The 13,800-nt window shown below is 41.1% G+C and overlaps 1 protein-coding gene across 1 annotated transcript in view; it reads left to right on the top strand.

Annotated features, from left to right (window-relative positions):
* Nucleotides 1-13,456, top strand: part of LOC110163268 (eukaryotic translation initiation factor 4 gamma 1-like) — an 85,318-nt gene extending 71,862 nt beyond the window's left edge. The window contains 6 exon segments of the mRNA XM_055166795.1: nucleotides 669-905; nucleotides 3,242-3,346; nucleotides 7,029-7,316; nucleotides 9,699-9,810; nucleotides 9,895-10,000; nucleotides 12,790-13,456. Of these exon segments, the coding sequence (XP_055022770.1) occupies nucleotides 669-905; nucleotides 3,242-3,346; nucleotides 7,029-7,316; nucleotides 9,699-9,810; nucleotides 9,895-10,000; nucleotides 12,790-13,441 (1,500 nt within the window). The 3' untranslated portion in view covers nucleotides 13,442-13,456.
* Nucleotides 13,457-13,800: the final 344 nt, after the last annotated feature.

Here is a 13,800-nt window from a genome sequence, read left to right as displayed (position 1 = left end):
GCCTAACTTCGATTGTCACTGAAGTCCAGGCTTTGTCATCCAGTGACTTCCAGGAAAGTTGCATGGAGCACCCTCTGGGTTGCCTTGAAGCTGTGTTCTCCATTCCCGCTTTCCGCCAGTTCCTCACCAGTTTCTCGCTCACGCCAAACTTTATTTCTGCTGCTCAATTACCAATTTCTGCTGCATATTTCACTAGTTAAAGCAGGACAGTGACTTTTTCTGCAGGAGATATGAGCAGAAAACTGACACACAAGCCTAAAGTGTCCTCTCGAGGTTGTCAGTCTGAAAATTTTAATATATAAATCGCAGGAAACACCCAAATCATGAAAAAAAGTGCAACTTATAGTCCAAAAAATACTGTATTCTGATCTATGTTATAATGTTGTTTCCTCATCACAAACAGACCTGGAATTGTGTTTTGTTCATTCACACATAACATAACATTAAAACGTGTGAATGAAATAAAAGACAACAAAAGAGTTAAATTTGTGTAATATATTTATTTCACTTCTTACCTATGTGACTGGTGAGTTGAAAGTAAAATGTAAAACAGTAAAACAAATACTCAGAACTGCAGAGGGCCCTGTACCACCGTTTGAGAAGAAAGAAAGAAAGTAGAAATGCATAATTCCTCAGTAAATAAAACCTGACATGTGTTTGTGTGACAGGACGAGGAGAAGCAGCGGTTGACTGAGGAGCTGGAGGAGGCTAAAGACAAAGCTCGGAGGCGCTCTCTGGGAAACATTAAGTTCATCGGAGAACTGTTTAAGCTAAAGATGCTGACAGAGGTGATCATGCACGACTGTATTGTCAAACTGCTGAAGAACCACGATGAGGAGTCTCTGGAGTGTCTCTGCAGGCTGCTGTCCACCATCGGGAAGGACCTGGACTTTGAGAAGGCCAAGGTGAGGACCGTGCATTAGTGACGCGCGGGTCAACCCTTAACCCAGGGACTCGTGGGTTCGGGCGGGTCGGATAAATCAATGAGGAGAAGTAAAGCGGGTGTGGGTGGATCTTGTCCCATCATAGACTCACCTAAAGCATGTTCTGTAGCTCTAAAGATCAAACAAAAGCATGTATAACTGCACAAAGAGAACAGCTTTAGTCCTTCTGCAGTAGACACATCAGGAATCTCAGACTTCTGGTCTCTGCGCAATGCATACTGGGAAGGATTTTCTGAAAAAGTGAGCATCAAACCGCCATGTTTGTTTTTCCAGTGGGATGCATCTATTGACAAAACCAATCTTTTCTAGTCTTTTGAACCACATCACTGGTTCTGATATGGTCATATTTTAGTTTTGGGATTCCGACATCATTAATTATGTGGTTGTTGAATCCTAACAGTGGAAAACAGCTCGAGAAATGTGTTTGCGAACTCCATACCTGCAAAAGGGAATCAGATGTGTGTCACTGCAAACCTCTGTTCAAACTTTTTCCCTTCCCAACGGAATTGAAAAAGGCGAAGGCGATGGGCAGTATTGATCCACAGGAAGGACGAAAAAGGAAACCTTTGACTGCCTAAATGATCCCGAGTTTGCAGCGAACATTTTGTATGTGGAGCAACGGCAAAGCAGGATCCCGTTTGTGAAGCGAGAGGTGCAGAAGACAAACAGACTGAGCTACACTTTCTTGTTCTTGTGGTTTTACAGCAACATTAAGTGTTGGTCTCTTTGCAGTGGAAGGTGTTTCTTGGTGAACAGCTGGTGCCTTTCGCTTTGGCGTTGACTTTTTTAATTTGTAACCAAGGCTGAGTGAAGGATGGGGGTTTTGCTTTGATGGCTCCACATACAAAATGTTCTCTGCAAACTCAGGATGATTTAGGCAGTCAAAGTTTCCTTTTTGGTCCTTCCCGTGGATCAGTACTGCCCATCGCCTTCGCCTCTCACTATTTTTCAATTCCGATGGGAAGAGAAACAGTTTGAACAGAAGTTTGCAGTCACACACATCTGTTTCCCTTTTGCATCTAAGTTTGCAAACAAATTTCTCGAGCCGTTTTCCGCTGTTAGGATCCAACAACGACACAATTAAGGATGTCCTAATCCCAAAACTAAAATATGACAATATCAGAACCAGAAATAAAATTGATATGGTTTAAAAGACTTGAAAAGATCGACTTTGTCAATAGACACATCCCACTGGGAAAACAAACATGGCGGTTTGATGCTCACTTTTTTGGAGAAGCCTTCCCAGTATGCATTGCGCAATGACTGGAAATCCAACATTCTTGATGCATATATTATTGTCAAATGAAAACCTCATATGACAAGAAGAAGCCGCATGGTGTTGCACAGACCAGGTTATGAATACGGTTTTATAGGAATTGGAATTACATAAATGATGCTCCAGTTGAACAGACAGGACACAAATCATACGCGCAAACACAGAAAAAAAAACTGTCCCGCACATCACTATCGTGCATTTTGCCAATTCGTCCTGTCAAAGTTAGGATTGTTCTGATACAATACCGGTATCGCCAAAATCTCCAATACTGCACATTTTTCAAGTATCCTATCTGCAAGTACTCAGACCAAATCACAGATCCGATCCTCTGTAGCCTCAGACGTCAACACTAGTTGCCGTCTCTCTGTAACTGCTGTAGTGAGCCTAGTCATTTTGGTTTTAAAACGTTCATATTAACCCGCTCTACACGATCCTGGTGTTTTTATTTCGCTTTTTTGTCCATAAATAAATCCCTATCCCTAGTCTTCCGAACGGGTGGTCCTGGCATCACATTTTGACCATTTTTAAACCAATCACTTTTTTCCTATTTTCCAGCATTTTTCCTCCGTTAAATTGTACAAAATACCACATTTAAAGAGCCCATATTATGTTATTTTCTACTGTCGATGTTATAATGTCCTCCTCAAAAACAGACCTGGAGTTGTGTTTTGTTTCATTCACACGTTTAAGGAAGTGCTCCATTGTGTTGTAAACTCCATACACCTTCACTAGAACCATCTCTCTACTAAACTAATGATAAAAGGTAACTGCTAACTTGAAAAGTACCAAAACATGACATCACAAGATGGAACAGAGCATTTTGAGCTTTTGCGATGTAGACAAACTAATAATAAAGAGTTACTCAAACATGTGCAAATGAAACAAAACACAACTCCAGGTTTATAGAGTCAATTTTGTGTAATATAGGACCTTTAATATCCATTTATTTCATTTTAATCATATTATAATTTCTAACCCGTGTAAGTGTTGAGTTGAAGTGACGTTTTGTTTCTTTCTCCAGCCTCGTATGGATCAGTATTTTAATCAAATGGAGAAGATCATCAAAGAGAGGAAGACCAGCTCCAGGATCAGATTTATGTTGCAAGACGTTCTGGATCTGCGACGGGTAAATATCATCATGCAGGGGGGTTCTGTACGTGTATGGCGGGATGTTCGTCAGTTGCCATGGAGACAGAATGCACACATTAGCAAACACAGCCAAAATTTTTTTTAGATATGCCTGTGTCACATCAGTATCAGCCTCAGACAGACAAGAGCCTACAGTTAGCGTCACATCAGCTGCAAAGTGTCAATATAGCAGAGGTGGGACCAAGTCGTTGTTTTGCGAGTCTTAAGTCTCAAGTCTTTGACCTCAAGTCCGAGTCAAGTCCCAAGTCAAATACAGGCAAGTCCAAGTCGGCTGCTTTGAGCTTCAAGTCATTTCAAGTCTTTAAACCAAAATACAGTTTAGATTTTTGCAGTTTATATGAACTTTAAGTTAAATTGTACTCAAGAAAATTATAGTATATTTACTGTATTTTTCTGGTTATTAGACGCGCTCTTAAACCTCCAACCCCATCAAAAAACGACTGCACGCCCCACAATTCAGAGCGCCCTATACACGAATCCACTCTGGTGTCCCAGCACGACTTCAGTAAACTACAAAGCCGCAGCGCATTCAAACACACACGGAGCAGACAGCGACCGCACAGCGAAAAACACCCACAGTCACACATCACTCCACGCCGACGAGGAACAAACCGAAAAAGCGAGTGCAATGTGCCTTTCTGAGCCACAACTGAACAACTGAGTCACTGCGACACACCGACAATCCGTTGGTCCCAGACAGCACCCTCCCTACACGCCACAACTGAACAAAGCCCAGAGTCACCGTGAACGCACCAAACAAAGTCCCACTGACCCATCCAACTGTTGTGTTTGTAAAGTCCGGTGCGGTTTATTTGTGAAATAAGTTCGAAAATAGACCATTTAATGACAATGCGCCTTATAATCCAGAGTGCCTAATAGCCTGGAAAATACGGTATATATGAGTATTTAGCAGGGATCTGCAGCCTGTAGCTCGGGAGCCACCAGTAGCTCTCCACATCCTTCCAAGTAGCTCACCAAACAATTTCTGAATTATAAGTTTGGAGCTGAATAACAAAAATTAGATGAATAGAATGACTAATAAAATTGTAATTGTATAATTTTCATGCCTAACTTTACATTCTAATAAACAGATGATGGTGGATGTTTTATAGGCCTCTCACTGTTCCTATCGAAGGCTGTGGCTCTTATATTTACTCTTACTTACTTTTGTTGAGACCACTAAAATTAGAAGCTCTCTGCCATTTTCATTTTGTAAAGGAGCTCATTGGAGGAAAAAAGGTTGGAGACCCCTGGTTTAGGTTTTATGGGCATCTAACTGTACACAAAGGCTTGCCCTCTTTCTTATAATCGTCTCAGTTTCTTGCGGCTGCTAAAATGAGTAGCTCTCTGGCATTTTTGTTTTGTAAAGGAGCTCACCGGAGGAAAAAGGTTGGAGACCTCTGATTTATAGATTATAACAGTATAAGAGTTGTAGAAATGTACATATTTCCTTTTTAAATGTCTTGACAAGATCTTAGTGTGAATCATTATGCTCAGGATAGAAAGAATTCAGATTTAAAAATGCTTCTCAAGTCTTCTCAAGTCACTGACCTTCAAGTCCAAGTCGAGTCCCAAGTCTTAATCCATTTTATCAAGTCTCAAGTCCTAAAATAATGACGAACCCAAGTCACGACTCACAAGTCCTCACCTCTGCAATATAGTGTGTATTTTTTCTTCTATTTTAGACAATATAGGCACAGTTACATTTACTTTGTTTCTGTCCACAGAAAGAAATGAACTAACTCAGTGTATTATCTTGACATGTTTTGACAATAACAACTAGGTATTACATTATCTTACCTATAGTATGTTGTCCAAAATAGATGGAAAACTGAATTGTTGTACTAAGATGACATAAAACACTTTGTTCCACCTTGTGATGTCGTGTGGTAAGACAGGAAGTGCTCCACTGTGTTTTTAAACTCCATACACCTTCACTAGAATCATTTGGACAGTTTCAACCCCTGGAATTGCCTATCTCTACTAAACACAAGGTAAAAAGGAGATGTTAACTTGAAAACTACCACTTCATGACATCACAAGGTAGAACAGAGCATTTTGAGCTTCAGAGATGTAGACAGACTAATAATAAAGGGTTCTCAAACGTGTGTGAATGAAACAAAACACAACTCGGCTAGATTTTTGATGAGGTGACAGTACTCTAACATGGCAATACTCCAACGCACAAGAATCAATTTTGTGTAATATATGACTTTTAAATGTAAAAGGAAAGATCTTTAAAAATGAATCTGCATTTATTTTTTGTATTTAAACATAATTTTTGTGAAAGAATGTTCCTGTCCTGTACTTAGCTGCTCTGTCCCACCCACGTTCAGTTTCAAATCCTGCTTCACTGTTCCTGAGCTGTAGCTAAAACGGTCTGCTCCATGTCAGCACATTGACCTAAAGTAACTTTCAACTTGAACAGTGGCTGCAGTTACATGCTCAAAATCTGATTATGAAGAGATCTTTGGCATTATAAGATTAAAAGGACAGCAAAGTCATCTGATTTCTTTCTGATCACTGTCCCTCTGAATACTCACATCTGATTTTTGAGTTTGCCTGTAGGACTGTTTCGATAACAAAATTTGAAGTACGATATATCGCTGAAGAACATATAGACGATAAACGATAATACTGAAACTAATTAATCCGTGTATCATTCGTTCATTCGTTTTTCAATATAAAACCAAAAATAAGAAAACAAATAAACAACTTTTCTTCATTATTTGTCTCCAAAACCAAAATGAAAAAACGGATAACAATTCGTTTTTTCAGTTTTCGATTTTGTGTTTAAATGGAAAAATGGAAAAAACTAATAACGGCCGTGTTTACGTGACTTTCCGTGACTGTGATGCCGAACTTTTGCACCATGTGCGGACTGAACCAGGACTGATCCAGGTCCAGGACCAGAGCGAGACTGAGACCAGACCGGACTCCGGCCCTGCTGTGGGCTCTAAGCCTCCGGTCTGGTCCCGGTCTGGTCCCGGCCTGGTCCCGGCCTGGTCTCGGTCTCAGTTCCAGTCTGGTCCCGGTTTCAGTTCTGATCTCAGTCTCGGTCTGGTCTCGGTCTCAGGTCCCGCTCTGGTCCCGGTCTGGTCCCGGACCTGGATCAGTCCTGGTTCAGTCCGTACACGGTGCAGTCACGGAACGGTAAACAGCCGTTATCCGTTTTTTCCATTCTTCATTTAAACACAAAATCGAAAACTGAAAAAACAAATCATTATCAATTTTTTCAGTTTGGTTTTGGAGACAAATAATGAAGAAAACTGTTGTTTTTTTGTTTTCTTATTTTTGGTTTTATATTCAAAAACAAATCAACAAATGATACATGGATTCTAATTTATGCCACTGACACAACAACCCAAATGCAGGATTATCCCCCCAAAAGACTTTTACAATGTACAATATTGTTAAAAAATGGAAATGGTAATAAATAAATAACAGAATGGAACGCGTTAGTAGTTAGTTAGTCTCTATAATGAGTCCTAGAATTTATTTTTTTTCACCCTCTACAACTCAACTTATTATAGATCAGAAAACTAAGAAGTTCCCCACTAATACAAAGAAAAACTCCCCACGGTTCACACTGCTTAAAAATAAAATTTAAAACAAAACATACATACCTACTTACTGTCTTCTTTCCCCTCATCTTCCAGAACAACTGGGTGCCAAGGCGAGGCGACCAAGGCCCTAAAACCATCGACCAGATCCACAAAGAGGCTGAGCTGGAGGAGCACCGCGAGCAGATGAAGGTCCAACAGGCCCTGATCTCCAAGAAGGACTCAGGGGGTCCCGGCGGCAGGATGGGAGGAGGCGAAAGGGGATCACGAGGCGGACCGCACACCCCGGGCCGTGGAGCGCCCCCACAGGACGAGGGCTGGAACACTGTGCCCATCTCCAAAAACAGACCCATCGATACCTCTCGCCTCAGCAAGATCACTAAGGTACAGAGGACGGGTTTACAGAGGTTTGACACTTTTGTCATAGTGAATAACATGGACATTAGGGCTGGGTATCAGTACACACACCCCGATACATATCTTGATACAGTGTACTTTCAGTTTGATACAATATATTTTAAAATGATTCGATATGGTTCAATAAAAAATAATGGCTAATGCCGGGCGTACACTGTGCGATATTTTCGGTCGTGTGACTCAGCCCCAGCTTAAACTGTACGACCAAATCACAGGGTTTAAAAGTTCACAGCTCACGAATCATGTTCTCACACTGAACGAACCGATGCTCGGATGCGACTTGCCTGCTCACACTGTACGTTCACATAACGACCGGAGTTGTCAAAGTTGTTGTTCCGGAAGTAGAAAACCACGAAGAAGAAAACCACGGAATTAGAAAACCACAGATGTGCGGAGACACAATGCTGAGCCACTTCTGTGTCCGCGCATGCGCAGTCTGCCAGATTCTGGCAAATCGGCTCGTGGAACAACTTCAACAGAGCGAAATCCTCACGAGAGGCGACTGGATTTCAAACAAGTTTGATTTTCTTGCGACCTACGAATGTCGATCGGGAGCTGGTCGTGAGTCATTAATCGGTTCTCTTTACCCCATGTAAACTACACGAAGCACGACACACGATGAAGCCAAAACTCGGCCCGATCCCCAAAACAGTCGCACGAGCGAAAAATCGGCTCAAAAAGGGTCAAAAATCGCACAGTGTACGCCCGGCCTAAATCATCGCTGTAACACTAAAAGTCTTTGTTAAACCACTTCTTGTGCAAAGTTCATATCATCAAATAGTGAAAATGTCAAATGTGTCACATAAACAAGTTGCTTTCCACTAAACAAGCAGCAAAACTGTAGCACTGTAACAAAATCATTTAGTAAAACATACCAATAAATACTGTCAGTGAAATATAGCGATACAGCAGTCTCCGATATTGATACTGTATCATCACAATCCGTGTATCATTTGTTCATTCGTTTTTCAATATAAAACCAAAAATAAGAAAACGAAAAAACAACTATTTTCTTCATGATCTGTCTCCAAAACCAAAATGAAAAAACAGGTAACAATTCAGTTTTTGAGTTTGTGTTTAAATGAATAAAGGAAAAAATGGATAAGGTCAGTTTCTCGTTTCTGTGACTTAACCTGCGATGCCGCACTTTTGGCTGCATACGGACTGAACCAGGACTAAACCAGGTCCGGGACCAGACCGGAACCAGACTGGGACTGAGACCAGGACTAGGAACGGGACTAAGACTGGGACCGGACCAGGACTGAAAATGGTTTAGTCCTGGTTTAGTCTTATTTTAGTCCTGATTCAGTCTTGGTTCAGTCTGTATGTGGCGCAAAAGTCCGGCATCGCAGTTTAAGTCTCATTTCTTATTTTTGGTTTTATACTGAAAAACAAATGAACGAATGATACTCGGATTTATTGCATTAAACAATACGATATATTGATATTTTAATATTTTAGCACACCCCTAGACAGCATATTCATCATGTCAGATGTACACTTCATCATTCCATGGAAATAGAAAGTTTAATTCTTACTTTGAATTTTTTGTTATGAAGATAAATATGTTTTATTCCATACTGTGGAAGCTTGTAGCCAAAGGAACTTTCTTTCCTTGGAGATGAGCAGGAGGAGGCTCTCCTACCTGGCCAAATAAGAGTCCGTTTTTTTGGAGATGCAAGCACACTCACAGTAAAGACCATAGACTGTATAATGGAAGTGGACGATGGGACTGTGATGTCACCCGAAGTGTTTGGCTGCAACCAACCGAGTTATAGCGGCAACTAGGGACCGTATTTGAAAACGTGAGTGTGAAAGCAAAGAGCCATTCAGGAGGGAGGCTGTTGAAGGCGCACGCACCCTCCCACTCACATCACGTTTGGAAGTGGGTGCATCCTTGGTAATGGCGGCCTTGGTAATGTCAATCAAAGCTGTTGCCAACTATAGTAACATATGTAAATATTTGTTAAGTTCCGTGATCAATGTACAGAAGCAACCACATCATTATTGAAACTATATCTATATATATAAGTTTTTCTTCTTCCCTCTTTTCAATGTACATATAGTGTATATGATTATTGTTTCTCTCCTGGCACAAACTCGAAATAAAAACGAATCAATCAGTCAAACTGTAGCTGGAGCAACCTCAGGGAAAGTAGACACCAGATTGGTCTGTTTTTAATGCTCATATCTTAATTTAATTTCGATATAGAATAGCAAATTAAAAATCAGTTTTTCAGTGCAATAAAAACATCATAAATGAAAAAAATAACATGCTTTAATGGTTGTCTTATTAAGTTACGCATGGCTTTTTGTATAGTCTTTCAGTTTTACCTTTCTTCATTCTAGACTCCTGTACTTGACTTCAACAATCAGCTCCTTGCCCCCGGCGGTAAGGGCACGTGGGGCAGCTGGGGCAAAGGCAGCAGCGGCGGCACTAGCACTAAACCTGCAGAAACCGGTACGTATTCTGATTTGACCTGAAATATATTTCAAATTTGAATCTTTTACAAAACATACGACTACATTTGATTTATTGTTCTAGGCCCAGAGCCGGGCAGTAGAGCGGCCACGTTGAACCGGTTTTCAGCTCTGCAGCAGTCTTCCTCCTCGGTCTCACCCCTGGACTCAGACAGAAGAGTTCCTCAAAGGTAAAAGAAAAGAACCTGAGCTGGAGGACGCTGTTTAACTGTTACATTGCAGATTTGTTGAAGGTTTATGGTTTGAAGGTGAAGGTGCATTGCGCAACGTCTGGTGAGGACACTCCTACTTGCTTGTCTTTGTGGAAATGTTATTGCTCTCTCTAGTTCTAGTAGTTCCGTAGTGTAGATTAAACCTATCCATCACGAGGAAGACAAGCAGGTTACAGCACCACGCTACATTACAGTTCAGGTTAGGATATTTCTTTCAAATAGTGAATTTCTTTTTGAATGGAGTTTTTACATTTGTCTGAATAATGGAGCACAGTTGTGGCTTACAGGTGCAATAAGAAAGGTCTTCTGTGGTTTGTTTTAGTCGTGACTTTGGATGCATCGATCCAGCTTTTTAAACGTGTATTGTGTAACTTTTATGATGGAAGGTCTGTCATCTTCTTGTTTCTATTTAAATGTCATTGCTCTGCCTGGACGAATACATAATAATAAGAACAATAATAAAAAAAGAAAGATAAAATAAACTACTAAAATAATACTAAAAGTCTTAAAATAATAAAACCAGTAAAATAAAATAAGAACAAAATCATAGAATAGAAATAAATGAACCAATAAATAAATTTAATCAATAAAACCAATAAAAATAAATAAAAAAACACAGAGGACCACACAACTCACGCGGTGTTAAAAGCCAGAGAGTAAAAGTGGGTCTTAAGACGAGACTTAAAACACTCCACAGTGGGGGCTGTTCGGACGTGGGGGGGTAGTATGACATTAAACAGCTCTACTTTACATTTATTCAGTTACAGATGGTTTTAGAGTCCAAAAATTCCTTGAAAAACAGACATTCTGACTGTGAGCGGGGTCGCCTCTCCACAGGTCTGACCTGTAACTTCTGGTTTGGTCTGGTTTGGTCTTCATGAAAGTGGAACAGTTTAATACCACACTGTGAAACATTCCAGACAAAGCAGTAACATCTCTATGGAGACAAGAATTTGACGGACCCTCTACCAGAAAAGTTACACAGTACAGCTTTAAGTTCCAATTCTACAGCTTTAATCGTCTGCCAATACCCGATTCAACCAAGACCAGTGCAGAGACTGAGAACTCATTTATTTCCTTAAGACTAAAATAAAATAACATGGATCGGTTTTGTCTGTTATTTAAGTGACACTAGGACAACTTTTTATAAATAAAATTTCAAACATTATGGGCTGCTATTTATGACCAGTAATTAATCTTTGTATATGTCCAATCAGGATTTTGACTGAACAGATTTTTGGAAGCTGATACCAGTACTGGACTGGTGCATCCCTAGTTGTGAAATTTATTCGCTGTAGCTTTTGTTTTATTTAGAGATAGAGAGACTTTAGTGATCCTGAGGGAAATTCAAATTTTGTTGCAGCAACATTTCCACTGCGTTTCTCAGGGTCCTTTGTGTCTCAGCCAAAGGTCTCAGTGTATTTTAACAGGAGGACTGGTCAGAGAGGGTCAGCAGATCTGTGTCAGGGCAGATTGAGGAGAGGAAGAGACAAAAGTGTCTTTCCTGTGTGTCCTGCAGGGGGGAACCAGGTGAACACGACACCATATTTACTCTGCTCTGGTGTTTCGCTTGGTGACGAAATGGTTCATTCCTCAAAGTGTTTTCTCTGAAGTTCTTCTGCCACATTTGCTGCCGTATATGGTGTAAAAAGCCTGTTGCATCTCAAATGTCCATAGCTACCTCTTTAGCTAGCTTCTTGGCTAGCGTCTTGCACCGTCTCCATGGATACAGGGAAAACAAACAGCTCATTGCACAAAGTCCAACAGTCCCTCACTTGTGTCCTTTGAACTGCATATGCTGCACTTTTCTGTCGGCTGAAATCCCTTGATATGATGTTAAAAACTGAGCCAAAACAAAAAGTTTCAAAAACTGCTCAGTGCGTGAGCCAGATAGCCACAAGAGCAGCCAACCACTCTGCTGTCATGGTTCAAATTTAGGCCATAGCTTGAAGATTACGCATATTACCATATTTTTCGGACTATAAGTCGCTCCTGAGTATAAGTCGCACCAGCCAAAAAAGGCATAATGAAGAAGAAAAAGTCACACTTTTGGGGGGAAATTTATTTAATGCAATCAGGGACCAGGAACTGACATTTCATCTTGAAAGTCACGTTCTAGTAATAACAATAGAACAAAGAACAACAGACTGAATAGGCATTAACATATTAATGTAACATATTAACAAGTATTCAGATAAACAACAAAACATGAGTTTACCAAACTCTCCATCTCACTCCAGATTACTAAATCCATTGAATTCACTGTATTCTTCTTCCTCGGTGTCACTTCTGAGCAACTCCGCACAACTTTTGTTGTCACTGAAGTCCAGGCTTTGTCATCCAGTGATTTCCAGGAAAGTTGTATGGTGCACCCTTCCAGTTGCCATGAAGCTGTGTTCTCCATCCCCACTTTCCGCCAGTCCCTCACAAGTTTCTTACTCACTCCAAACTGCTGCTCCTTTCTGCTGCTTTATTTTCATTTTCTGCTGTATGTTTCACTACTTGCAGCAGGACATTGGCTTTTTCTGCAGGAGACATGCACAGAAAAGTGATACACAAGCCTAGAGCCTCTCACGGCTGTCAGTTTGAAAATGTTAATATATAAGTCGCACCGGAGAATAAGTCGCAGGAAACACCCAAACCATGAAAAAAGTGCGACTTATAGTCTGAAAAATACGGTAGTTGTATTTAAAGGAATATATTTGCTATTATGACAAAACTTAATGACCTTTCATATCACTGAACAGACATAGCTCCAGCCGAGAGCGTGGAGATCGGTACGAGCGCTCAGACCGGGGCGGGGACAGGTACGACCGAAGAGATGACCGGAGAGATGACCGGAGAGATGACCGAAGAGACGACCGAAGAGACGACCGAAGAGACGACCGAAGAGACGATCGAAGGGATGAGAGGCGAGATGAGCGAAGGGACGACCGTGACAGAAACCGGCTCCAGGTGACGAAGAGGAGTTTCAGCCGAGAGACCGAAGAGCGCAGCCGAGAGAGAGAGCAGCGCGGATCCACCGACCCTGTGCGCCGTGTGGCCAGTATGACCGACGACCGGGGCAGCAGGGAGAGAGCGCGCAGCAAAGACAATGGTGAGGCTCAAACTGAACCGATGACTTACCCTCTGATTGTGACTGGTTACATTATATTTGTTTATTTTTACTACTACTGCTGCTACTACTACTACTGTTACTACTACTGTTACATCACTATTACTTTGATCTATTCATACACTAGATTTAAATCAGTTTACTTCACTGTTGGGTGGGTTCTTGTTCACATGCACCATGCATCATTCACCACAGCGCTGCACCATGAGCCACGTGAGAAACCATCAGCTCACAGCCAAACTTATTTCCATGACAACAGGCTTGAAGCAACAGAGGCCTGCTGATACACACTGTCATGCTCTTTGACACTGACATAGCGGCAAAGGAGCTGTATAAACATCAGCAGCCCATTGCTGCTGTTGCCCCACTAGTGGTAGAAATAAAATGTACATAAAATATGAATAATACCATATTTAATATGATGTGCGTTTGGGGACTTAACGTTTGAGCGTGTAAGGCCTTTTTTTCTGTCCTGCAGTGTGACATGACTTTATAGCAAAATCCCCAAAAAGTACTTTCAAAAACATATTAGTTCTTCATCAATTCCAAGCGTTTTCACAAAGACCAGCAACATTTTTGTGTAGTTCTTTTAAATTTTAGACATTTTAACATCCCCTGCAGTGTGACTTCTCCTGTCACCCTG

Source organism: Boleophthalmus pectinirostris, unplaced genomic scaffold, assembly GCF_026225935.1.
Source record: "Boleophthalmus pectinirostris isolate CB_2022bp ecotype Guang Dong unplaced genomic scaffold, ASM2622593v1 HiC_scaffold_9, whole genome shotgun sequence".
NCBI classification, from domain to species: domain Eukaryota; kingdom Metazoa; phylum Chordata; class Actinopteri; order Gobiiformes; family Gobiidae; genus Boleophthalmus; species Boleophthalmus pectinirostris.
Note: the sequence above shows the minus strand (reverse complement) of the source record. Positions and strands in the feature narration are given on the sequence as shown.